The sequence below is a fragment of the Lepisma saccharinum genome, chromosome 12 (genome assembly GCF_977018435.1).
Source record: "Lepisma saccharinum chromosome 12, izLepSacc3.1, whole genome shotgun sequence".
NCBI classification, from domain to species: Eukaryota; Metazoa; Arthropoda; class Insecta; order Zygentoma; family Lepismatidae; genus Lepisma; species Lepisma saccharinum.
Window position 1 is genome coordinate 54,061,273 of NC_139240.1, and position 24,242 is coordinate 54,085,514.

The 24,242-nt window shown below is 38.5% G+C and overlaps 2 protein-coding genes across 5 annotated transcripts in view; both read left to right on the plus strand.

Moving 5' to 3' along the window:
- LOC145996484 (cytochrome P450 6k1-like) overlaps window positions 1-1,074 on the plus strand; it is a 43,107-nt gene extending 42,033 nt beyond the window's left edge. For all 4 annotated transcript variants that reach the window (XM_083132976.1, XM_083132977.1, XM_083132979.1 and 1 more), the window contains exon 5: window positions 627-1,074. In XM_083132976.1, the coding sequence (XP_082989102.1) occupies window positions 627-799 (173 nt within the window). In that variant the 3' untranslated portion in view covers window positions 800-1,074. The remainder of the gene's footprint in view (window positions 1-626) is intronic.
- A 17,775-nt stretch (window positions 1,075-18,849) lies between these two features.
- Window positions 18,850-22,053, plus strand: LOC145996340 (cytochrome P450 9e2-like). The gene is made up of 4 exons (XM_083132771.1): window positions 18,850-19,039; window positions 20,186-20,644; window positions 21,385-21,609; window positions 21,875-22,053. The coding sequence occupies exons 1-4, from the start codon at window positions 18,850-18,852 to the stop codon at window positions 22,051-22,053; spliced, it is 1,053 nt and encodes a 350-aa protein (XP_082988897.1).
- The last annotated feature ends 2,189 nt before the right edge of the window (window positions 22,054-24,242 follow it).

The following is a 24,242-nucleotide window of genomic DNA, read 5'->3' on the forward strand; positions in this document are numbered from 1 at the left end:
TGTCATTTACTTGCTTATTAGTTTAGTTACCTCACATCTGGCTCTTTTAGGGCCATCGCAGCCAGCGAGTGTTATTATTTGGGGGATGAGATACATCCCCATTGATTCGATCCCCTGTTCTACAGGGTAAAACGTTACAATTTCTTTCCCTTTTGTGTCTGATGTTTATATTAGACTTGTTCTAACAATTTGTCTTTTCTGATCTTATTCTTGGTCATTTTCTCGTCCCACCCAGAGTATTCAATCATCGTACTCAGGTACAGTGAAGATGAAAATACAGATAAAGTTATAAAGATTATTCGTAGTTAAAAACCATCACACTCTTCAATTCTACTTTGTAATAACAAACCAGAATTGACCACGGTGAGTATTACAGTTCTGAATAAATTCATGCCTCTTTCATCTCATAAAAGTAAAACCTCATTGTCCTTCGCCTGGTTATAATGTAGAGTTTTAAACTGAACATTTTAATTTTTAAACATGCGTCTGCAATTCACATATTGAAAGAGGTTTACAAAAGAAGATTACTCTAATGTTGATAATCTGGCAGTTGGATATTATTAAAAAGGAGTAAAATTTACATCCAGTCATGTGTAAATTATAATTCAGTATATTTCTTTCTCCAGGCTTGCGTTTCGGTTTGATGCAGACCAAAGTGTGCCTGGTGTCTCTTGTATCGAGATACGAGTTCAAACGCTGTGAGAGGACCAAGGTTCCCTTCGAATATGACCCGAAATCATTTTTTCCAGCAGGGAAGGGAGGCACGTGGCTGAAAATAGTGGAACGAAACAGGAAGTGATCTTTATCAATCATGAGTTCGATGGTAAGATCAACTTCAGTGAATTTAACACTGCAGCATGTGTGTATGTATGTGTGAGTGTGTGTGTGTATGTTAGGGATTAGACCAATTAAATCGTATGTCTTGATTTACTGTAGATAGTGATATGCAAGGGTACTTGGAAATTTTTCCATTTAATTGAATGTGTTCCGTTAATTTAAGTTTGTAAATACCTTACCTAATTTTGTCATTGTGTGACGGTTATTTGTAAATAAATTCAAATTGAAATGTGCTGTTTTCTTTAAATATTAAATTGGTTGTTATATTTGACCATATTTGTCTGTAAGTCAATCCCGAAGATAAATCTGAAAGAGAACTGACAAAAAGGTTGACGAACAGTGATTGGAACTTTCACAAGTAACATTTGTTTATTTTATATATTTCATTTATTCTACTTCGCCTTTCACTACTTGTGTTAATCACGACGACGATGATGAATGAAGAACTGATGAAGTGGACGACGCCAACCCTTGAGCAGGGTTCCTTGAAACTCTGACACTGGAGTGCGTTAGCCTGTAAACCCTCATTGGTCGTTGGGCAGTTCCACCACGTAGTCTTGATGCCTCCATCGCTGACAATGCACTGAGCGGCAGCATCATAAGTAAAGTGGCTACTAGTCCTGCATAAAGAGCATTTTGTTCGAGCGCCAAATAGTTCGCTCGTACGACGCTAGATAGCGTACGGAATCGAGAGCTCCAGGGAATAACGCTCGAAGTGGCAGAACGAGCGATACACGTTCGAAGCCCAGTAGTACACGTATATAACCGTAATTTGTCTGTGGTGGTGAGCCCTCAAATATGGATCGTGAGGTGAAAGACACAGTGAAATTTAAACTTAAGTGAACACAGTCATCATCTCCATGTTAAAATGTAGTTTAGTCTATCTTACCAATACACAGTGATATGTGGTAAATGACTGTGAGCTGAAACTACCAAGGTAGGTATTTCACATGTATATGTGTCTACGATTATTGTCACATTAGAATTATATTCCATTTTAAACGCTCGAGCGAGGGATACTCGAACGAGGACGAGCGAGTGAAAGTGGTTCCATGCAGGACTCTAGTGGCTACCCAGCTAACGGTCAGGCATGAATGTATAATTGTGTTGTTCCATCATTATTGTTGATCATTGATCCTCATCGTCGGTATTAACCGAAGGTGTAAAAAAAGGTGAAATAAACAAAATAAACATATAAGCTTATACTGAAGGCAATGGAAGTAATAACTAATACAAAAGATTATGAATATGAACGTCATATAATATGTACTATTACTGAGTCTGATGTCTTCGAGTTTCCCTCTAATTTTCATGTTTTTCATAGAATATCCCTTCTGGCTTAAAGTTCTGTCTCAATTTCCCTTCAAAAGGGTTATTTTCTTTCATGTGATAACACTGCATGTTGACTCCTGGGAGAAACCACTAGATGCAAAAAAAAAAAAAACAAAAAAAAAACTGCACTACAATAACAAAGCTGTTTTCAAAAGATCAAGGTTCCAATCTTCTATGATGTAGAGTTCCGTGATGGGCAAATGCATAATTAGTGAAAGGTCTTGCTTGCTATTCTCGCCTCAGTCAGTGATTGTGTGGTTTTCTCTCTGTGTGTATGCAATTGGGGAGAACTGTGGATTCTGTGGTTAGTATATATAATCTTGAATTGTGTTAATGATATGAGTTCATTACTTAATTATTTTTATGGATAATTTTATATGTTTATTAATTACCTTTAATTACATCGGCCGTTCGAGGTTTTGATGACATGTGTATGTATATTAGTTTGTTTTTAAATAACATGTGTATTGTTTTGAGATGAGCCCAATTTTATCAAATGAATAAATATTAGAGTTTAAAGGACTGTGTTATAATAAGAAACACAATTATGGGCTGAAACTGCCAATTGAGCAGTATGTACATTTTCTTCATCTTTTTTTTTTTAAAAAAAATTCTTGTTGATTTTAGGAAATGAAGTTCAAGAAGTGTAACATTGTATTAATGTGTAACCATGAAGCTTAATTTGCAGTTTCTAGAAGAATTATTTTATTAAATCAGAAGATTATAATACTGAGCTAAGTGTTAGTTACAGGGCTGAATATTCTGATCAGTTAGATATTTGAATACTAATCCTAGTATTCTGCGTTAGAAGTGGAAAAGTTTGTGTTACTGGGATAGACATTGCTACCATATTTTGTTCATTTTTATATTGCTTAGTTCAGTGACTTTAGAAATCTTAATTCTGAATCACTTGATGAGATTTTAATATTAGTTATGTCTCATCTTTTGGCGACCCATTTGCAGGATAAAATATCTTATGAAATGACTGATAGAAAATCTGGTTTTATAGGTTGAATTATCAACAAGGTAACATAGATGTGTCATCAGTTGAAGAAATGGAGTGTTGTAAAGATCCAAAGTGTGTTGCATATGATAGCTGTGGTAAATGGTATCACATTGATTTTCTCCAGCTTACTGCACTGCATTGGACGATATTTGAAAGTACAAACCAAGAATATGTTTGTAGACAGTGTGATCCATCCTTTGACCCATTTAAGATTAAGGGATACACAGATGTTGTAGGATCGAACTTTGATGCTTTAGCAAAGGTCATCTTAGAGAGGATGGGTGAATTAAAGATTAGCATGGAAAGCAAGATTGTACAAAGTCATGAAAACATTGAAAACAAGATTGAACAAAGTTATGAAGTCATGGAAAAGAAGATTGAATACAAGATTGAACAAAGTCATGAAATCATGGAAAAGAAGATTGAACACAAGATTGAACAAAGTCATGAAATCATGGAAAAGAAGATTGAACACAAGATTGAACAAAGTCATGAAATTGTGACAATTACTTTTGTCACCAGTCTTTTTTGTAGTTTATGTGAGTGTATTTTAGAATTTCGTAAATACTCTTAACAACTTTCTGTAGCCAGTTGTGCTTTTTGGCTTTTCTTGGATTTTCGGTTCCAGACGGCGAGGGTAGGAAAACAATAGCGACTTGTGGAATTTTTTGCCACTAAGGGTGACTTTTACTTGTTCAACGAATGGAACAACGTCCGAGTTGCCGACCGAGGGGGAGTTCTTTCGCAACACGTGTGAGGACTGCTCTGTTTTTTTTCTTCACCCCCAAACCTCCCAAGTGGACAACGAGCCTGGAAGAAAGACCACCGTCCAGCATTTTTTCTAAGCTAACGAACTGCGAGGCGGTTGATTTTTGAAGTTTCAAGATTTCCTTAAATACCCCTGGACTCCAGAGGACCGACACAGTTTAGCGCCATATTCAGACCGAACACCATCTCCGCGTCACTTTGCGCGAGTTACGGAACTTTGCTTTGTTTTAACCTTTCGACCGCGTCGTGTTAATTGCCGTGAGTGTGTGATCACAGTGACAGTGCCAGGGATTGAGGCCGTGTTAATTACGTGTTTCAGTTGTGTTTTTCCCTTTTTTGTAAGAAGGGACATTGAATCAATATGGGCGGCTGAAAACTAAGAGGGACGGGACCTTCGGGTTTCCGATTACTGCTGCCATGAAGCCAAGAGAAGAAGCCACGACGCCTTGCTTAAGTATACGACGCCTTAAGTCAAGAGAACCGCACCACGACGCTTGCGTAAAGGCGTCTGAGATGAAAGCCACGCAGCAACGACAACTCGCATTGCCAACCCAGATGAGAGACGACAGTTCCACAACGGTGAGACGGATGTTACGTCGAGAAAAAGAGAAGAGATGAAGAAAAAGAGAGAGGGCCTATTCCAAATGCAGACAGGCAGGGGGTGTCAGGGTGATGTCACAGATATCCATGAAACTGAAATATATTATTCTAGATACAAAATTATGAGACACATAGTTTTTTTGTTTCGCAATAAAAAAAATTTTGGCCGTCTTAGGCTGCTTCAAAGTTTGGGGCCAAATTTTCACAAGTTTTGGTGCCAAAAATTGTAAACGGCTGTTTCTCAGGAACTATTAAAGATATTTGGATTCTGTTTTTTTTATCTGAAAGTTTATTGAAAGCCTTTTCAAATGCATTTACAACGAACTTTATATGCAGCTTTTGGGGTGTGCTATGAATGAAATTTTAAAAAATTAGCCCCCTTTTGGACCCCCAAAATCTCGAAAAAGCCACCCTAAAAAAATTTCAAAATTTCAGGGCAGTTAACAGCAATACCTCAAGTTGAACATATATAAATTTCACGGGGTGTATATGCCTGGTTGTAGTTTTACACAATATTTTAATAAGCACATTGACAAGCTGAAAACTTAAACGTAAGACATTCTTTATGCAAGCTAGGCGAAGTGAACTCCCAGTACCGGCATTTCATATGTTAGTTCTGTTCATGAAAGCTTTTTCTACACAGGCAGTTTCAGTATTAGAGATGGCATGCAGTCTTCCAGATTGTCCAAAGGGGTGTGGTGGAGAAAGAACTTGCAGAATATTTTGCAAAGGTATCACGTACTGATGTTAGTGTTGCCTAATTCTATCAGGAAAATTATAGCCCTTTGCAGGTCCATGTGGCAGCATGAAATTTACATGCACTTCCTGCATCTCGAAGTACACTTTAGTTGCTTCTTCAACCCACCAGCAGTCATCATACATAACAGCCAAGAACGTTCTCACTTTGATGTCGTGAATTTTACAATACTGCATAACATGTGAGCTGTTTCCAATAGTAACATTCACTTCTTGTTTCTCATTCTGGGCAGTTCTTGCAATGGAAACTACAATATCATTTCCAGTTCCCTCTGCATGCCACACATGACTTTTATGAATCATTCGCACTGCCTGCACATGTTCCCACTCTTTGTGTTTCATATCACGGAATGTTTGAATCTCTGCAGATGGAATGTAAATCAGTGTAACACCTGATGTATATGTCTGAACAACAGTCTGAAATTCTTCTGCAGTCTGAATGCACTTAATATGCCCTGCTGATAAATTGTGCCGTGTAGCAAGGTGCTTAACTGTGTAACGACCCTGCGTGAACATATGTTCAAGTTGTCTGAACTTCCAACTCTTGCTTTGATATACACATTTTTTATGCCTGTTCTCAAACCAGGTCACTTTATACTTTTCTCAGAAAACACTGCTTTTCCACTTGTAAACATCTTCCTAATGACTCAAAACTCAAGCTCAGAAGGAATTAACAGCAATTTGTCTCAAACGAAAAGAAACAAATGAACATGTGAACATTAAAAACAAATGACTTCTAGTATGTTCTATAAATAAGAAATGTTGAATATGATCAGCAATATCATGATATATACCAATTACATGAATTATTTGGTTATGGACTCTTATGATTTGTATATTGTTTACCAATAATAGCCTGATGAAATAAGGTTTGTCTCCTTCAATATTACGATTGTGTTTAAGTTTTCAGCTTGTCAATGTGCTTATTAAAATATTGTGTAAAACTACAACCAGGCATATACACCCCGTGAAATTTATATATGTTCAACTTGAGGTATTGCTGTTAACTGCCCTGAAATTTTGAAATTTTTTTAGGGTGGCTTTTTCGAGATTTTGGGGGTCCAAAAGGGGGCTAATTTTTTAAAATTTCATTCATAGCACACCCCAAAAGCTGCATATAAAGTTCGTTGTATATGCATTTGAAAAGGCTTTCAATAAACTTTCAGATAAAAAAAACAGAATCCAAATATCTTTAATAGTTCCTGAGAAACAGCCGTTTACAATTTTTGGCACCAAAACTTGTGAAAATTTGGCCCCAAACTTTGAAGCAGCCTAAGACGGCCAAAATTTTTTTTATTGCGAAACAAAAAAATATGTGTCTCATAATTTTGTATCTAGAATAATATATTTCAGTTTCATGGATATCTGTGACATCACCCTGACAGATTTTCTCAAATCTGCCTGAATTGAAATGGATTTGCCCAGAGATGAAACGACGTCCGCCCTTAGACGACCCGACGCCCTGCGTATCCCCGAACGGCCATTGAAGCCATGATCGGATGCAACGCCCCGAGCAGACAGATGGAAGCGAGGTGCTTTTCCGCCCATCTTCGTCGCCGCGATGGAAAAGGGAAGAAAAATTAATGTTACGTCTAAGTCGAAGAGACAGTTTTCGCCCGCCAGGAGGACAGACTGTCCTAGCCACGAGTGTCGTCAGGACGCCGCAACGAGGACCGTTGACATCAGCGAGAACCACGCCGCCATTGAGTCGGTATAGTATCCTCCAGTTATTTCTTTATGTGTGAGAGTGAACATTTGTCCACCTACGTCGTCACTGGTTCGTCATAACACAAAGCGAGATGAAATCGAACAATGTTGCCTGCAATTATTAATTATTTTGGCAAATCAAATCGAAAGTACTATAAATCTTCAAAAATTAAGAACCTATTTCGCTCACCCTTCGAAGTTCTATAAATGTAAAAGACCTACTATTTGTTATTGTTTTCCTATTCTCGCGCCGAGTATTTATATAATTAATTATTTGACTTTTACCGTGCTCTTTGATATATATAGGTAGTAGAAAACTAGGTACTAAATAGTATAGCCGAGTTAATCATTTTGAATATATCCTAGTTTATATTACAGTTGTTTGTATTATCAGCACTCGTGTACTTGTAATCCAGTTAATTTCCTCTTGTCATTCATTTAGTGTATGCTTATTCTTTTTGCATTGTAGTGCCTCAACAAGTGTAATGTCAATTATTATTTACTTTTGGAAACTATGACGCCTAGCTAATCGCGTCTCGTATGTGACAGAGCGCTAGCCGCTCGTATTTACATTGAAAGCAAGCCTAAGGGGCTAATAGAAATCTCAAATTCGAAGGTACACGGGAAATAAACCAAAGAGGCAGTTAGATGTTTTATCATGTAACGGTATCTTGTGTTCACCCCTGCAGCGTGTGTGTGTGAGTGCATGATAGAATGAGAGTGAGGGGATATGTAATGGTTACATTATCATTGTTGTGTTTATATTTTTGCCGAATACACGTATATATTCGTTATCCTACAGGTGTTCTTGATTCATTTATATATATGTATAGATGTATATCCTCGTATGGTCGATATTTTTTTGTTTTAGTCCTGAGTTTGAAGATGTATAGCTTGTCTCCATTGACCGGAAGGGTTATAGTTTTCCATTATTACAACAATTATTATTATTATTGCTATAAATGAATAACAGCACCACTTTATGCACGACGTGGCTTACCGCCGGAGGTGTAAATAACCGACCCGGTGACATGAACCTGGAATTAAACCGTTAGCTGGTGGTAGGATTCGTGTTTCCTTAACCGGAGACGCGAACCAAGGACCGACGACCGTCCAATCGGGCGGCCACGGAACCCTGAACCTACGGACCAGCGGTAGAGTTGTTTGGCACCTCGACCTGGGGACTTCGGTCTTCCGGACGAGTGGTCAAACCCTTTACAAAATCATGGAAAAGAAGATTGAACAAAGTCATACGCATATAGTAGGAAAGGTATTAAGGGAAAATCTGAAATCCCAGGAAGACTCTCTAAATCAATCTTTGCGTAAATTGCAGGATCAACTTCAAAGGGAAATAAGTCAAGTTTCTCAAGCATGCAAAACAGCAAGTAATGAACTTCGCCAGGAGTGCCAGGCTGAAATAACTAATATTAGAATGGAAGTTGTAAATCAAAATGATTCGCAAGGAAGAAAGATTACCAACTTAAACAATATTTAACATCACTTAATGTTAGGCAGGTTAACATTAAGAAAGCAGAGTCTATGCAAGTTCCGGAACCTATCAACCATAGAAGTAACTTTAATTAATTTTGAGTTCAGGCATTAATAGACAGCAGGATACTTCTCAGGAACCTAGCTTAAGCAATTTTCAGCAGAGAAGTAACTCAGATGATACACACAACAATCAACGTACCTTTTATAACCGTAGTTCACCTATTGTTAGAAGGAATTATCAGTCTAACTATTCTACTAGAGATAACAGGCATGCTCAAACTGAAGCAATGCAACATAACTCTAATAGTACCAGTGTGCCTAGCCCCGCTTGGAACATTTCTGGTTCTTTATTACCAACAAGTTCAAGTGCTTTAATACCCCAATTTATTCCCAGTAATTCTACTTATGTGCCTGTTAATCAGCCTCAATCAATGATGTGGCCTAATTGGACAACACAACCATTCAATTACATGCTTGGTAATCCCTGTATTATCCATATCCCACTCAGTTTCATCGGGTGACGACCTCGAGTAGTGTTACATCTAATACTTCACCATGTGATATGTCTAACGTTCAAAATGTGCAGAGGTTTCCGACAGCTGCAAATATCTCCACATCTTTGACAACAGCACCAGTGCAGCAGTCAAACATCTGAGACAGACAAACAGGCTCCTCCAGAACTTACACAAGTCTACCATGGAGGAAGAAGTGTTTGTTAGATAAGCTAATACAAGGAAAACTGGTGATTAATAAAGAAGACAGCATAAAAGGTGGAGACATAGTGTTGGTGAAAACTCATAATAAAAGTAGTGCATTAAACATTCAAGACCATAAGTTCTTCAGTTTGTATGTTGGACCTTATAGTGTTATGGAAGTTAAAAACGAAGGACTAAAATTAAATCAGGGTGGCTACAAACAAGCAGAAATGAAATTCCCTGACTTTTCCAGGTTTTCCAGGACAAAATTTAAGTTTTCCCCTGACAATTACAAACTAAACTAAATCGATGTTTTTGCAAATGGAAATAATAAACTCATACAGATCCATGTATGGTTTTGTTAAGTACCAATATTATCTTCTATGAAATTGACTTAATTTCTCTATTCTCTATGATTTGAATTCAAACTGCAAAATAGTGAATTTGGAAAATTATTTCAATTCCAAAGCTAGGGAAGGATTACGGAATGTTGTCATAAGCAGTAAGTTTAAAATAAAATACTTGATTATTTTTAAAGTTACGACTAAATGAGATTAGAGTGAAGAGTGATTGATTAAGAAATACAATTTGTAATTTATCAGTCTCCTTATACATTTTCGTTATTATATGTTGATATTTCCCTGAGGTTTGGAACCCTCTGCTTGCAAGAACCCTGAGTGCAGACTCATTTTTCAATGCATAACGCTACTTTTCTCTTCTCTGTAAAGCAAACAACTTAACTCTTGCATATAAGTGAAACAATTGAATCGAACAAAATAAAGTGTCATATTTCCTTACATTATCAATGGGATTTCTGCTTCAGTACAGTATATCCAAGTGAAGTACTGTAAAACTGACAACATGCAGTTATACCATTAATGCTGACGAAAATGGTATGTAGGTATTAGAAATTTAACGCAAGCAATTTATAGAATTTCATTGTATAGGTACCTGACTTAGCTAACCACACATTAAAACTGAAACGCTCTAATAATAAAAGCTTCTGAAAGTTCATATGCGAGGGGCATCCTGAAAAATGGTCCCTATACGCAGCACTAGTGGTCGGAGAGCGACACGCACACATGCAGGCAGGAAGAAGTGGCATGTAGCTGTAATCTGGTACAGTTGCAATGCAGCCGTTTTAGGAAAGTTCTAGGTTAAAGATTTCAGCTCTCATACAGTCTCCACCGACTGCGATGTTGCCTACGTGTAGTAATAAGATTTTTGCAGGCTCAGAATTTGGCACAGAGCCACCAGCAATCGTGTGATGTGTGCAGACCAGATATCGTGAATGATAGTACGGTCAGACGATGGTGCAGACAATTCACGAAGGCCAATCGAATGTGCACAACCCCATACAGCTGAGTACACGCGGGGGTTCCATCACTTCAGGTGAGAGATTTTATACCACTTCCTGTACAGCCCTGGCCTTGAATGTACAGACTTTCATCTCTTTGTCTAACTGAAGAGGTCTCTGGCAGGGCAAGGATTTTACAGCTACACTGCGGTAGACATAGTTCCAGACTTTGCTGTCAGACACATATACCATGGGCAAACAAAATTTAGTGCCATGCTACAACAAATGCCAGAACAACGGTGGTGATTATGCCGAAAATTAGGTTAGGAATCACTGTTACTAATGCAATAACTTACAACTGATATTCTTGTTTTATTTATACCTAATCGGTAGGGACCTTGATATTTTGTTACTTTTTTCAAATTGGTGTATTTGTTTTTTTTACTATAACGTGTTATTTTTTCCAAAATTCACATTTTCATTTTAGAGCATTTTCTGGCAAATATCTGAAATTATACCTTCATGGTGTTTTAAAACTACTGTTTCAAATTGTAAGTCACATGGCTTACGCCTCTTCGTGAGAGTTTGATATCTTGAAAGTTATTTTGGGAAAGTTATTTTCCATACCCCTTTTTTTAATTTTAAGGTATGGATTTTAGATAATGGAAATTTCCCAGTATATACTGAAGGGTGCATAATGACCGTAAGTGGCGAGGCACCCAAAAAATTAAAATCAATCAATCTCATGTGACCAATACCGATATATTATGGCACCAAAAATTGGCATTGTATTTTTTTGACTTGTTAGTGTTACGTTTCCCAAAATTCGCGTTTTTGTTTTAGAACATTTATCTGCCAAATATACCGAAACTTAATACTCCATTGTGCTTTTAAACTATTATTTAAATTGTAGGTCACATGGTCTAAGTATTTTCGAGACAGTTTGATATGTTGGAACAGATTTTTAAGGAAGTAAAAGTAAATAGCTCGCCTGCACTTTTCCATGAAGGTGTATAGGGGTTTGGAGTTAGGGGCCCACACTTTCTTGATCACGGCTGAAGGTGGGGGTGATGTGATCAGCACCACGCTCCTGGCTACCTTTATCCCTCAAAGTTTCCTCAAGGTACCAGCTTTATATGATGCTGGGTAGTGCCGGAGGAGTTTGAATAGGTGGAAAACATCCCGGTTCTCCCCCGCAGGGGATCTACCCCGGGTCTCTCGCATAGTAGTCAGACGCCCTAACGACTGAGCTCCATTATTACTCGCTCGACAAATGCCGATGGTGCACACTTAGCTTGGTAATTCAAAACATATCTCGTGCGACAAATACTGAAGATGCTGCTCCCGTGTGACGGTAGATAAGCACTCGATCTCCTGTTAGAACCCTGCCACTTTTACATGATTTAATGTGGCTTTTGGAATTATTCCATGTACGTATAACTCTATAGTTTACTCTTGAATAAAATGTTGGCAAAATTGCATGTTCTATGTACACAAACATGGCCTAGAAAAGACAAGCATGTTGGATTTCACGGAATTTTTCATTGTTTTAGGACATTTCTTTAAAAACAATCGCTAAAAACGCCAACAATTCGCATTTTATGCCAAATACGCATTATTTCGATATTTCTATCGGGCGAAAAATGTGTCCAGACATCACTGCACATTCGTAAACATAACTTCACAGCAATTACCATTTTTCACGGTTTTGGCGTTTTCGAAAAATCAATGTCCCTACTAACAGACAGGACAGAGAGTGGCGTTAATTTCATTGCAATACTAGTGTTGCAGTAAATTTGAGATTGGGAGCATGCACTTGCCAATTTTTATAATGTTCACCAATGCAGATTTATGTTTCACTTTTTCGTGATAGTATTCAATATACAGGGTGACTGGCAATTAGATGTATTCCCTGAAAGGGGTTAAAGTAGAGACAATTTGCAATAAATTTGACCATATGATACCCCGTTCGAAAATTAGTAGTTTTCGAGATAATCGAATTTCAATTGTTTTTTTTATTTTTTTAATGACAATTTTCCACATAAAAAGATGAATTGAGAAAAAACTGCTCATTGTATGCCACTTATTTCAGCATTTTCTGATAGACTCTCCCTGAGCTCTTCTTGCGAGTTTACCGGTGTCTTGTCACGTGGCTCCAAATGTAAAAGTCGCAAAGCGTCAAATCGATCGCGGGATCGAGCTGGGCAGTCATCATGCTGATAAATCATGTCACGTCTTGTAGCTAGAGGCACATCCTCCAACAACATTGCCATCCCGTTCCTCAAAAAATGTTCATAAGTGATGCCATTTAAGATTTGGGGCAGGAAAAATGGCTCGATCAAATGATGATTGTTGGTTACGCCCATCCATACTTCTTCTGCCTGGGCGTGCGACAGTGGCTGAATGAAAATTATCCAAAGAAATGGATTGGCCGAGGCGGTCCGATTCCCTGGCCGGCTCGATCCCCCGATTTCACACGCCTTGCGACTTTTACACTTGGAGCCACATGACAAGACACCGGTAAACTCCCAAAAAGAGCTCAGGGAGAGGATCTTAACAGCTGGTCAACACATCAAAGACACCATCACATCACGAGTTAAGTGACCAAATGTCCGTAAAAACTGTGTACCTGCATTCGTAATGGAGGTGCCCACTTTGAGCAAGACGTGTAATGTTCTTTAATTGTATTGTTCATTGATTCCATCAACATGAAGATGAATGAAGTATTATTTCTTGTACACAAATGTGAATGTTAGCAACATTTGTACCTTGTTGGATAGCAGATGTAACAAGGAAGTAATTTAAGTAATTTGTACGCTTCGTGTCATACCATTTTTGTTATTAATACGTTGCCAAGTAAACTAAGAGTGCATTTTTTTATCATCACTTGTAAGTTTAGACCCACCCGTTACTTACATGTGATTGTTATTTGGGAAAAACTTTTTTTTAACGAACCACTTATTTGTTAGCTATCAGAAAACGCTGAAATAAGTGGCATACAATGAGCAGTTTTTTCTCAATTCATCCTTTTATGTGGAGAATTGTCATTTTTTAAAGAAACAATTGAAATTCGATTATCTCGAAAACTACTAATTTTCGGACGGGGTAACATATGGTCAAATTTATTGCGAATTGTCTCTACTTTAACCCCTTTCAGGGAATACATCTAATTACAAGTCACCTTGCATATTCCGTTTGGTTGGATTCTTCTTGATATCTAAGAATTGTGTAATGTCATTGTAAAAGTATGTTAACTTGTGCGAAACCAGTAATACGTCAGGATGATGAAAGAAGACCTTCGTAAGCACTGCTACATTAAATAAGGTGAAGTGAGCCAGAAGAGTAATAAATTCCAGCAGCATATTTGCAGTCTAAAGCTCTTCTTGTTCATGCATGAAATTTTTGTTGGATGTTGCAGTCAATGCAATTTCTGTCGCATGTTGTAGTGAGATACTTTGTCGGGTGGCGATATTCGACAAAAATCGTATGTATCAATGGAACCTATTTGTTTCAATGTTCCTTCAGTTTGCCCAAGAAAATGCCTTACTACGACGTCCGACAACTATCGGACGGCGCCACCCGCTCTTATCCCCTCCATCTGTTGACAAGTTCCCTTACTACTCCTATACGGACAAGAAAAAAATTATAATTCAATGCATTTTCCACGTAATATTTAGAGGCTTAACCTTTACTCCCCCGATGATACCATATGGTATCATCAGAGTAAGGTCGTACTGGCCCGATGATACCATATGGTATCATGGTGCTGATTACGAAATAAATATGCTTTTAGGAACTTCATACTCTTATGTTTGGGTGGAAACTCTGACACAGGTCTGGAGCAAGCCTGGGAAATTCATATTGAGGACCAACCTCCCCCCTCTCCCCGCAACATATCCATGCCACATTTCCGAACAGAGTTTCACATTTTGGTTTACTATTCAACTTTTATGGCACCCAGGACCATGAAATGTTTCCATCTTTTTGGAAACGTCCATTCTCCCCCAAATAGCGGGAGAAGAAGGGGCAAACTCCTAATTTTTATAGTTTTTCCATTGAAATTCGGGGGTCGCGCCCCCAAACCCCCTTCTTCGGTTCGGCGTTCTGAATTGTACTGTTGCATGCTCTGATGTTTTAGCTGCAAAACAAAACTTACCCGAAGTAAATTGCTCCCATAGTGCCCGAGTTATAACAATTTACCTCCAAAAATGCAAATTACCTATTTTTCGTTCAAAAAAATCACATTTTGGCTTATTATTCAACTTGTATGGCACCCAAGAACGTGAAACATGTTACGTTCTCTTTAGAAATGTCCATTCTTTGAAAAGAATACTAAAGTTTGCGCCCTCTCCCCAAAATAGCGGACGAAGAAGGGGCAAACTCCAAAGTTTTATGTTTTATCCATTGAAATTCGGGGGTCGTGCCCCCCAAGCCCGCTTCCTCGGTCCTATGTTCTGAATTGTACACGGTTGCATGCTATGATGTTTTAGCTGCAAAACAAAACTTATCCGAAGTAGATTGCTCCCATAACAATTTTCCTCCAAAAATGCAAATTACCTATTTTTCGTAAAAAAAATAATAATCACATTTTGGCTTATTATTCAAGTTGTATGCCACCCAAGAACATGAAACATGTTTCACTCTCTTGACAAATTTCCAGTCTTTGAAAAGAATACTAAAGTTCGCGCCTTCTCCCCAAAATAGTGGGAGAAGAGGAGGAAACTCCAGACTTTTATGTTTTTTTTCCATGGAAATTCTGGGGTCGCGCCCCCCAAACCCCCATTCCTCGGTTCGGCGTTCTGAATTGTACATGGTTGCATGCTCTGATGTTTTAGCTGCAAAACAAAAGTTATCCGAAGTAGATTGCTCCCATAGTGCCCGAGTTATAACAATTTTCCTTAAAGAGTGTTCGAATTTAAAATTCCCGCCGAGAAGCCCGGGCGAGAGAATCTATCTCTCTCTCTCTCTCTCTCTCTCTCTCTCTCTCTCTCTCTCTATCCTCCTGCCATCACTGGTTTCTGGCGCCGTGGTGTGCATAAAAGGGGCCTAAAAGTTGAGGCTGAAACTTACGAACGAGATTTCCTGTTCCCGTGCAGAGTTCGATATTAAAAAAAAAAAAAAAAAAAGACGAAATTCCCTGACATTTCCCTGACTTTTTTTGACACCTCAAATTCCCTGACTTTTCCCGGTTTTCCAGGTCTGTCGCCACCCTGTAAATGGTGTGACTCAGTTTTTAGCATATGCAGATGATGTAGACTTATTAGGGGATTATATAAAACTAAATATATGCTTACAGGTCGAAACCAAGTGTTAGGTAATAATCAAAATCTAATTATTGATAACAACTCGTTTGAACCAGTTTCCAAATTCAAATACTTAGGAGTAACATTAACAAGTGAGAATTATATTAAAGAGGAAATAAAAAGTAGGCTTAATTCAGGAAATGCATGTTACTTCTCTCTTCATAAACTTTTGTCTTCTCCTTTAGTATCTAGCATACTAAAAGTTAAAATATACAAAACAGTAATTTTGCCTGTAGTATTATATGCGTGTGAAACTTGGTCCCTTACATTGAAAGAGGAACACAAATTGGAATTATTTCAAACTAAGATCCTTAGGAAAATATCTGGACCTAAAAGGGATGAGGAGACAGGTGAGTGGAGAAGGTTACATCATTTAGAAGTACATGTACATAATTTGTATTCATGTCCAGATATTATCACAATAATTAAATCGAGAAGACATAGGTGGGCAGGCCATGTGGCACGAATGGGAGAGGAAAGAGGAGTTTACAGGATTCTTGTTGGGAAACCTGATGGCAAGAGACCTGTAGGAAGGCCAAGACGAAGATGGAGGGACAACGTTCAGATAGACCTAAAGGAAATCGGTAGGGATGGAAAAGAGTATATAGATCTTGCTCAAGATAGGGACAGATGGAAGGCGTATGTTGCTGCAGCCATGAACCTTCTGGTTTAAGAAGGCTAGAGATATAGTTAGTTAGTTAGTTGAAAGTTAAGAACAACCAGGTGCTACTATCAACTATTAGTTCTCCAATAGAAATGCAGAAACAAAGCATGCACAATTTAAAATTGTTTAAGTGCGCCAAAGAAAAAGGAATGAATTATTGAAAACATGTCCTTAAATGTGTAGAATATGTACGTATTTTTTTATTGCTAATTACTGTTAATGTTCGGATCTATGCAAAATTTTCTCAATTGTCCAAACCCAAGAAGAGTTGTAAGACTAATTCGAAAATTTTCTCTGGGAAGGGGGAACGTTTAGACGAGCAAAATTTTATCAAATAATTTAATACTTGAGTTTATATTTTATATGTATCTTGTTTTTATTTTTAATTGAAAGACTGTGTTATAATAAGAAACACAATTATGGGCTGAAACTGCCAATTGAGCAGTATGTACATTTTCTTCTTCTTTTGTTTTTTTTATAATTCTTGTTGATTTTAGCAAATGAAGTTCAAAAAGTATAACATTGTATTAATGTGTAACCATGAAGCTTAATTTGCAGTTTCTAGAAGAATTATTTTATTAAATCAGAAGATTATAATACTGAGCTAAGTGTTAGTTACAGGGCTGAATATTCTGATCAGTTAGATATTTGAATACTAATCCTAGTATTCTGCGTTAGAAGTGGAAAAGTTTGTGTTACTGGGATAGACATTGCTACCATATTTTGTTCATTTTTATATTGCTTAGTTCAGTGACTTTAGAAATCTTAATTCTAAACCACTTGATGAGATATTAATATTAGTTCCCGTATGTCTCAATTTGTGGGATATATTGTTGGAATAATTAAATCAAGAAGACTTAGGTGAACAGGTCATGTGGCACGAATGGAAGAGGAAAGAAGAGTTTACAGGATTCTTGTTGGGAAACCTGGCGTTAAGAGACTTGTAGGAAGGCCAAGACACAGATGGAGGGATAACGTTGAGATGAACCAAAAGGAAATCGTTAAAAATTAGAAAAGATTGGATTGATCTTGCCCAGGATAGGGATAGATGGAAGGCTTGTGTTGCTGCAGCCATAAACCTTCGGGTTTAAGAAGGCTAGAGAGTTAGTATTTGTGGGTATACTGTGTATGCTTTATGCAAACATTCGGTAGCTCGCGATCGACGGCTTGGCGATCCCTGTCTTAACCTCTGGTATTCCAAAAAAACATTTCACAACTTTGCCCGTGCAGAAGTTAGAAAGCGCCATATCAAGTCGATGGGTTGTTGGCAGTGAATTGCGCAATCTGATTGGTTGATGATAGCAAAAAAGTAACCTTTGTGTTCCATTTTGTATAGCTATTTGAGAATCATGGCACTATAATCAGAAAGAGTCCCTTTCTAGGCCTCCCCGATGGCATAGTGATGACTTCGTCACGTTGGTGCCTACCATTGGTCCTGTCGTTGTGTGCGAGAGGCATCTAGAGGAGAAGCAGTATAATCATGGAAGATAGGGAACCAGCAACACTCGAAACGTCATGTATTTCTATTTCCTCGGCTGTTTTTACCCTGCTGCTTCGTTCCTCTTTATGAAAGGTACCTTATGACTTTCTTTATGCATTGCGAGACACAAAATACTCGATATGGTAAACATAGGGCCTCGAAGGCCACGTGTGCGTGATACAAAACCATACAAATCGTCAATAATTTTGATATTTCAGGTTTGGGTCAAGATCAAATATTGTCTGGGCTGAAAAAAGTTTTTCATGGTGATCTACCCTGATGGAAAGGAGACATAACACCCCAATATCGTTTCAAAATGTTATCTTAAGTTCATACCATTATGTATTGTAGTAAATGTCCTTCATACTAAGCATGTCCAGACCAGAGATGACAACAAGGCAAGACGATACCGAGAACGAGATTGGCATTTACAACTCGAAACAAGATCGAGAACGTAGAAAGTCTCAACCCTTTTCTACGTATACCATTCTTAACTGTAAAACTTTATCAGTTCTCTTTCATTGCATTATTATTTTTAGACTGTCTAGTAGATCTCTCTGTAACGGTTTCACTTACTGTAAATTATCATTCAATACAATCAAATAATTAACCTATTTGAGATTGGTGTTCCAAGAAATAAAGAGACCTAAAAAGAGGTTCAAGCATGTTATACCATCTTCTGGCTTACATTGTTGCATTTGTTGTCGGCGCAGCAACACTATTTTACTTGTATGCCCTGCACGTTTTCAAGCATTGGGAAAAGAGAGGGGTACCATATGTCAAGCCAACGTTTCCCTTTGGAACAGTTCGTCAATCCCTATTGCAACGAAAATCTCTTGTTCAAGATTTTAACTATATCTACAAATCTTTAGAGGGACATAGGTTCGGAGGAATTTTCCTATTCCTTAAGCCAATGCTGATTCTGAGAGACCAAGATCTCATAGGAACCATATTCGTGAAGGACTTCTCTCACTTTGTGGATCATGTTCAGTTTGGAGACGAGGAAGTTGATCCTCTAAATGGCAAATTTCTCATCAGGTTAAGGGGACAGAGGTGGATGCACATGAGAGTCAAGCTGACTTCCTTTTCATCAATATATCTAGGTAGCTTAAGGGAGGAGACAAGAAATTGAAACCGCTTGGCATCAGAAAAATTGTGCAGCAGGGTTTATTCTGCCACAAAAGAAGTGATGTAAGTGAGGTGACAAAAATAAATTTTATAAAGAATATGGAGGACAGAATCAAGAAAATATGCACGAAAGAATGTGAAAAAGAAGGCAAAATAAATAACCTATGGAAACAGCTGGAAAAAATGGCTATGAGAAGGAGGATAGACTGGACATAAACAGAAGAAGGAATAAAAGTGGCAGGTGAGAATTGGAAGAGAAAGAAAAAGAGGAAGAGAAAGAAACAGATAGGAGGTTTGGAATAAGGAGTATGGGGAAGAGCAAAGAAAAGATACGCAAAGTGCTTAGGAAAGCGGGCATTAAAACTTACAGGAAGGGAGGGAGAAGCATCTTAACAATAGCGAAGAATGCAAACAAGAATAAGGAAAACAGAGAAGAGGAAGAGGAAGGGATTATCTACGAAGTGAAATGTAAAGAATGTCAGAGTGTGTACATAGGAGAAACGAAAAAGAGGCTGAAAGACAGGTTGAAACATAGGGAAGATGTACGACTTAAGAGAGAGAGAAATATTAAACACACGAGAGAAACAGGACATGACATAGAGTGTGATGAGGCTAAGCAGATAGGAAGGGCGAAGAGAATACTAGTGAGAAAATGGAAGGAGGCCAAGGAAATAGAGAAGAAAGGTGAAGAAGACACAACGAACTGGAATGGGGGACTGAAGATAAACAAAGAATGGAAGAAGGTGTTAGAAAGAGTGTAAAGGACAAGACAGAAAGAGGATAGAAGAAGGAAGAAGAATGAAGGAAGAAGATCGTGAGATAAAGAGTCCAACCACATTCTAGATGGAAGAAAATATGTTTAGCCCTTTAGGTGAAAGTACAGTTGACAAGGGAAAGCCACCTGCTAGAATGTTCCAGAACAACTTTCTAATAGTCTGGAGGGGAGTAATGTTTGTGTATATACATCGTCCTGTTTTGTACCTTGTTACATTTGTACTTGGTGAAGAGTCTGAGGAAGACCTTGCTAGAAGGTTGAAACGTTACGTTTAGTTTGTGTTTTATAATAAAATAAAATAAATTTCTGCCTTGGTCAGCATATTGAGGTTATCAGTTCATTGTAGACTGTGGTGATGACCTGGTTAAATATCTTGAGAATCCTGCGAAGAACCAGGAGGATATCGAGGTGAAGGACATCTTCGCAAAGTATACAACTGACATCATATTCACGTGTGCGTTTGGATTTCAGGTAAACTCCCTGAAGGATCATGATGCAGAGTTCAGGAAGATGGGAAAGAAGGCCCTAGATCCACCCAATCTACTCCAAAGTATTAAAATATTCAGTCTCGTGGCGATCCCTAAGCTCGCAAAGTGGTTCAAGGTATCACTGGTACCCAAGGACGTTGCAGAATTCTTCCCTAATGCCGTGAATGACACGACGGATTACAAGGAGAAAAATGATATCTTCACACCAGATTTCTTGCAACTCCTTCTCCAGCTGAAAAGGAAGGAGAATGTGGAGGATGATGAACAGGAAACAGAACATAACTACCTTCTTAATGAAGGAACGAGCAATGAAATCGGTAGGTGGCCTTAAGTCGTTCCAACATCTCAGAGAGCACGGTATGGTTGTGAATAAGTTATTCTATGAATGTGAAAAGATATATTCAATTCCTGATTTTTAAATCAGGTCTGACTTTCATACCGTAAGCTTCAGATATCTCTTGCGCTACTCAAATCTTTACTAGGCTATCGTATCGCACGATGTCCCATTTCCTTGCAGACATTTTTCCCATACCAGTTTCCATGTTCATTTTCTTTTGATGTTTTATGTTACACGTCAGTTGTCTGTTCATCTAACATCAACATTACATCTATGAACATCCAAGACTCCCATTAAATATCTGGATTTGTTCAATGTTTGTTCAAGTTCACATTATGCACATATAAGATAATCGTGAATGGACGTACAGTCTAAATGGGGATCCTAACAACTACGCACTTCTACCGAGGATCAAACCCGATATCCTTGGATTGCAAGGCGACAGAGATACCACCATACCATAGGAAATCTTCCTTACCTAGATTTAGGAAGGGATTTTCTCGGCTTATAGATTTGAATATGCTTCCGAGCATATTCAACTAAAGTCATTCTCATCTTGAAGTTTAAACTTTCATTCCTGAAGAAGACGAAGTTAGTCCTTGAAAGCTCTGTTGAACTCTGGTTGATATGGAGAAAATCTCTTCAACAATTTATCTTGAATTGTTTGGAAATTTCATATTCTTCTGGGGCTTTGTTGTGAACGTTCTCTCTGATTCCCAGAGCTCACCGATGATGACTTTGTAGCCCAAGCGTTAATCTTCTTCATCGAAGGCTACGAGGCCTCGTCCACCCTGCTCAGCTTCATCCTCTACGAACTGGCTGTGAACCCAGACATTCAGAAACGCTTGCAGGAAGAAGTGAACCAAGTCTTAGCCAAGAGTGAAGGGAATGTAATCTATCAGACCGTGATGCAAGATATGGAGTATCTTGATAAGGTTGTAACAGGTAATCCTCTTTGCTAATATTGTGTATGTGTGTGTACACTGTACGTGTGTTAGTGTGTGTGTGTGGGGGGGCAGAGAGAGAGAGAGAGAGTTTTTTAGTAAAAATATAAATTATGAATGTCTTGAGCCAGGTTTTGAATAAACAGTGAGCACACACCTCTCTCATCATTGTTTCATTTTGTTTTCTGTACTTGAAAATTAATACAAATTAGGTTGTTTTTAAATCGAAAAGAAAAAGTAAATTTTACTCTGCTTTTTCTTTCCAGAAGGCATGAGAAAATATCCTCCGTTTGGACTCGCTGACCGCGTGTGTACAAAGACTTACAAGATCCCAGATTCCGGTGTGGCTATAGAACCAGGCACGAGTTTGCAGATCCCAATCTGCGCCATTCACCATGATCAAAAGTTTTACCGGAACCCTGAAACGGTTCGACGAAGACAATAAGAGGAAGAGTTTTGACCGAACCTTCCTGCCTTTTGGAGACGGATCGAGGATCTGCATTGGTAGGTTTGGATTTTACGTGCAGTTACTAAACGGTTGAACATTTCAAGGAGACTGTTACACTTGTTGGCGTCTGCCTTTTCTCTATTGATAATTCCCAACTTCAGTGTTTGCTATGTACTTTGATTGCTTTTCCCTTTTCATTGCACTGTTTGAAATTGTCGAGCATTGCTTTTCTCTATGTGTCTTTCTATTTCGACTTGTTCTATTTGTCTTGTCTTTAGTGTACCTTTTTGCAAATTTATAACGTTCTGTATCTGCTCGAATGACAGAAAATATTTGCATCATTGTCATCAATTCTTCTCTATGCAAAGATTCAATTTCTTCATAATTAAATCAGTTGACAATCAGCACCTTAATAGATATTACAAGAATTCCTTACTTTTAGACATTCTGTACAATACAGTAATCAGGAATTAAAACATCGTAAATTACATAAAATCACTAAAGACACAAAGGGCACGTAAATAGAATATTTGATGAAAGAGTAGTAAGAGAAATATATATACAGTAAATGGAAACAACTTGGGACACGAGCCTTAGGCATGCCAAAGAAACGATGGAAAGACATGAAAGTAAATAATTGGACGAAGAACATCCAGGATAAGGAAAAGTGGAGAGATGATGTTGAGAAGGCCAAAACTTTCAATACATGAAGTTGTATGAAGTTGTAGAGCAGGCCTCAAGAAGAAGAAGTAGTACAATGCAGTATACTATTATACAGGGTGGGCGAAAAGTCCCTTTACATGTTAATAGCATAGTACAGTTAGACATGTAGATAAACATGAATACAAAACAGTATATTTTTTTTAAATTTCAACATTTATTTTGAATAAACAATGTCTGATTAACATTAACATTTATTGTTACAAAGGTTCAAGGTTCATTGATCAACAACGTCAGTGTGCACTCCTCCATGTTCGATGCAAAGGTTGATGCGTCGCCATGTTCTTGTGTGCATCCGCTGCAGCATATCAGGCATGGTCCTTTAAAATGCCATGCGAACTCCGTCTTTCAGTTGATCGTGCTTCACGTATCGTCGTTTACGAACGTCTTCTTTTATTATGCCCCATAGTGCATTGTCCGGTGTGGTGAGGTCTGGGCTTCGTGGAGTCCATGGCAACGGTGCTGAAAGGTCTCGTGATCCACGTCCAATCCAGTGGTTTGGAAACAGTTCATTTAGCCGTTTGCGGACACTCACAGCAAAATGTGGTGGAGTCTTGTTGAAGTGTAACGATGTCAGCTATTCCTCTTGCCGTTAATTCTGGAAGCAACCACGTGTTAATCATGTGAAGATAGCTGTGCTGGTTCACAGGACCATCAAAGAAATATGGTACAAGCAGATGGTCTGCCGTTATCCCTGCCTAAATCATAACATGCGGCGGATAGCACTCGATTTCCTCATAAAAGTGCGGATTGTCTTTTGCCCAAAAAAAGACGTTACGATTTCGTGAGCTACGATAAATCGCACACTCGTCAGAGAACATAACGTTTTCTTTATCATTTGCATGCGGGAAGCCTGCGAGCAGCATTTCACATGCATGCACACGTTGTTCCAAGTCACGATCACTCAACTCATTCACGGAGGATGGCCGAAAACATGAAACGCTCAAGTCTTTCCGCACGTGGTCTCGCATAGTCGATCGCGGGATGCCTACTTCTGCAGACCGCTTACGGGTTGACTTCATCGGCGATCGTTCATTTGATTCAGCCACAGCAGCACAAGTTTCGGTGCGAGTCGTAGGCTTTCCGCTACGTGGTGCATCGAGAGCACTTCCCGTCGCAAAGGGTTTCTTCTCCCATGCGAATAACGTTGTTCGTGATGGCGGTGGTTTTCCAAACCGCACAGCAAAGTCCCTCAAATTCTCTGTCATTGTCTTCTTTGTGTTCTGGCGTTCGTGAACCCACACAGAAGCCACCAAACGCTCCTCAACAGTGAAAGCACTTGTATCCGCCATGGTTTCACTCTCTCGACTGAATGCAGTGGACCACGTTCTTCTGCCACTTCCTTCCCACACTAACCGAAGTGAACGTGACATGCATAGAACTCAGCTTATGGCGGGAAATTCTTATTTCAACAATCTGTAACAGAACAACAATAATGTTAATAACTAATAATAAAGAGTCAATCT

Excerpts from the sequence above, each read along its gene's own strand:
- LOC145996340 (XM_083132771.1), top strand. The coding sequence starts at position 18,850 with ATGCTGATTCTGAGAGACCAAGATCTCATAGGAACCATATTCGTGAAG. Across the intron at positions 19,040-20,185 it reads CTTTTCATCAATATATCTAG|ACTGTGGTGATGACCTGGTT; the intron begins GTAGCTTAAGGG and ends AGTTCATTGTAG. Across the intron at positions 21,610-21,874 it reads TCTTGATAAGGTTGTAACAG|AAGGCATGAGAAAATATCCT; the intron begins GTAATCCTCTTT and ends TTTTCTTTCCAG.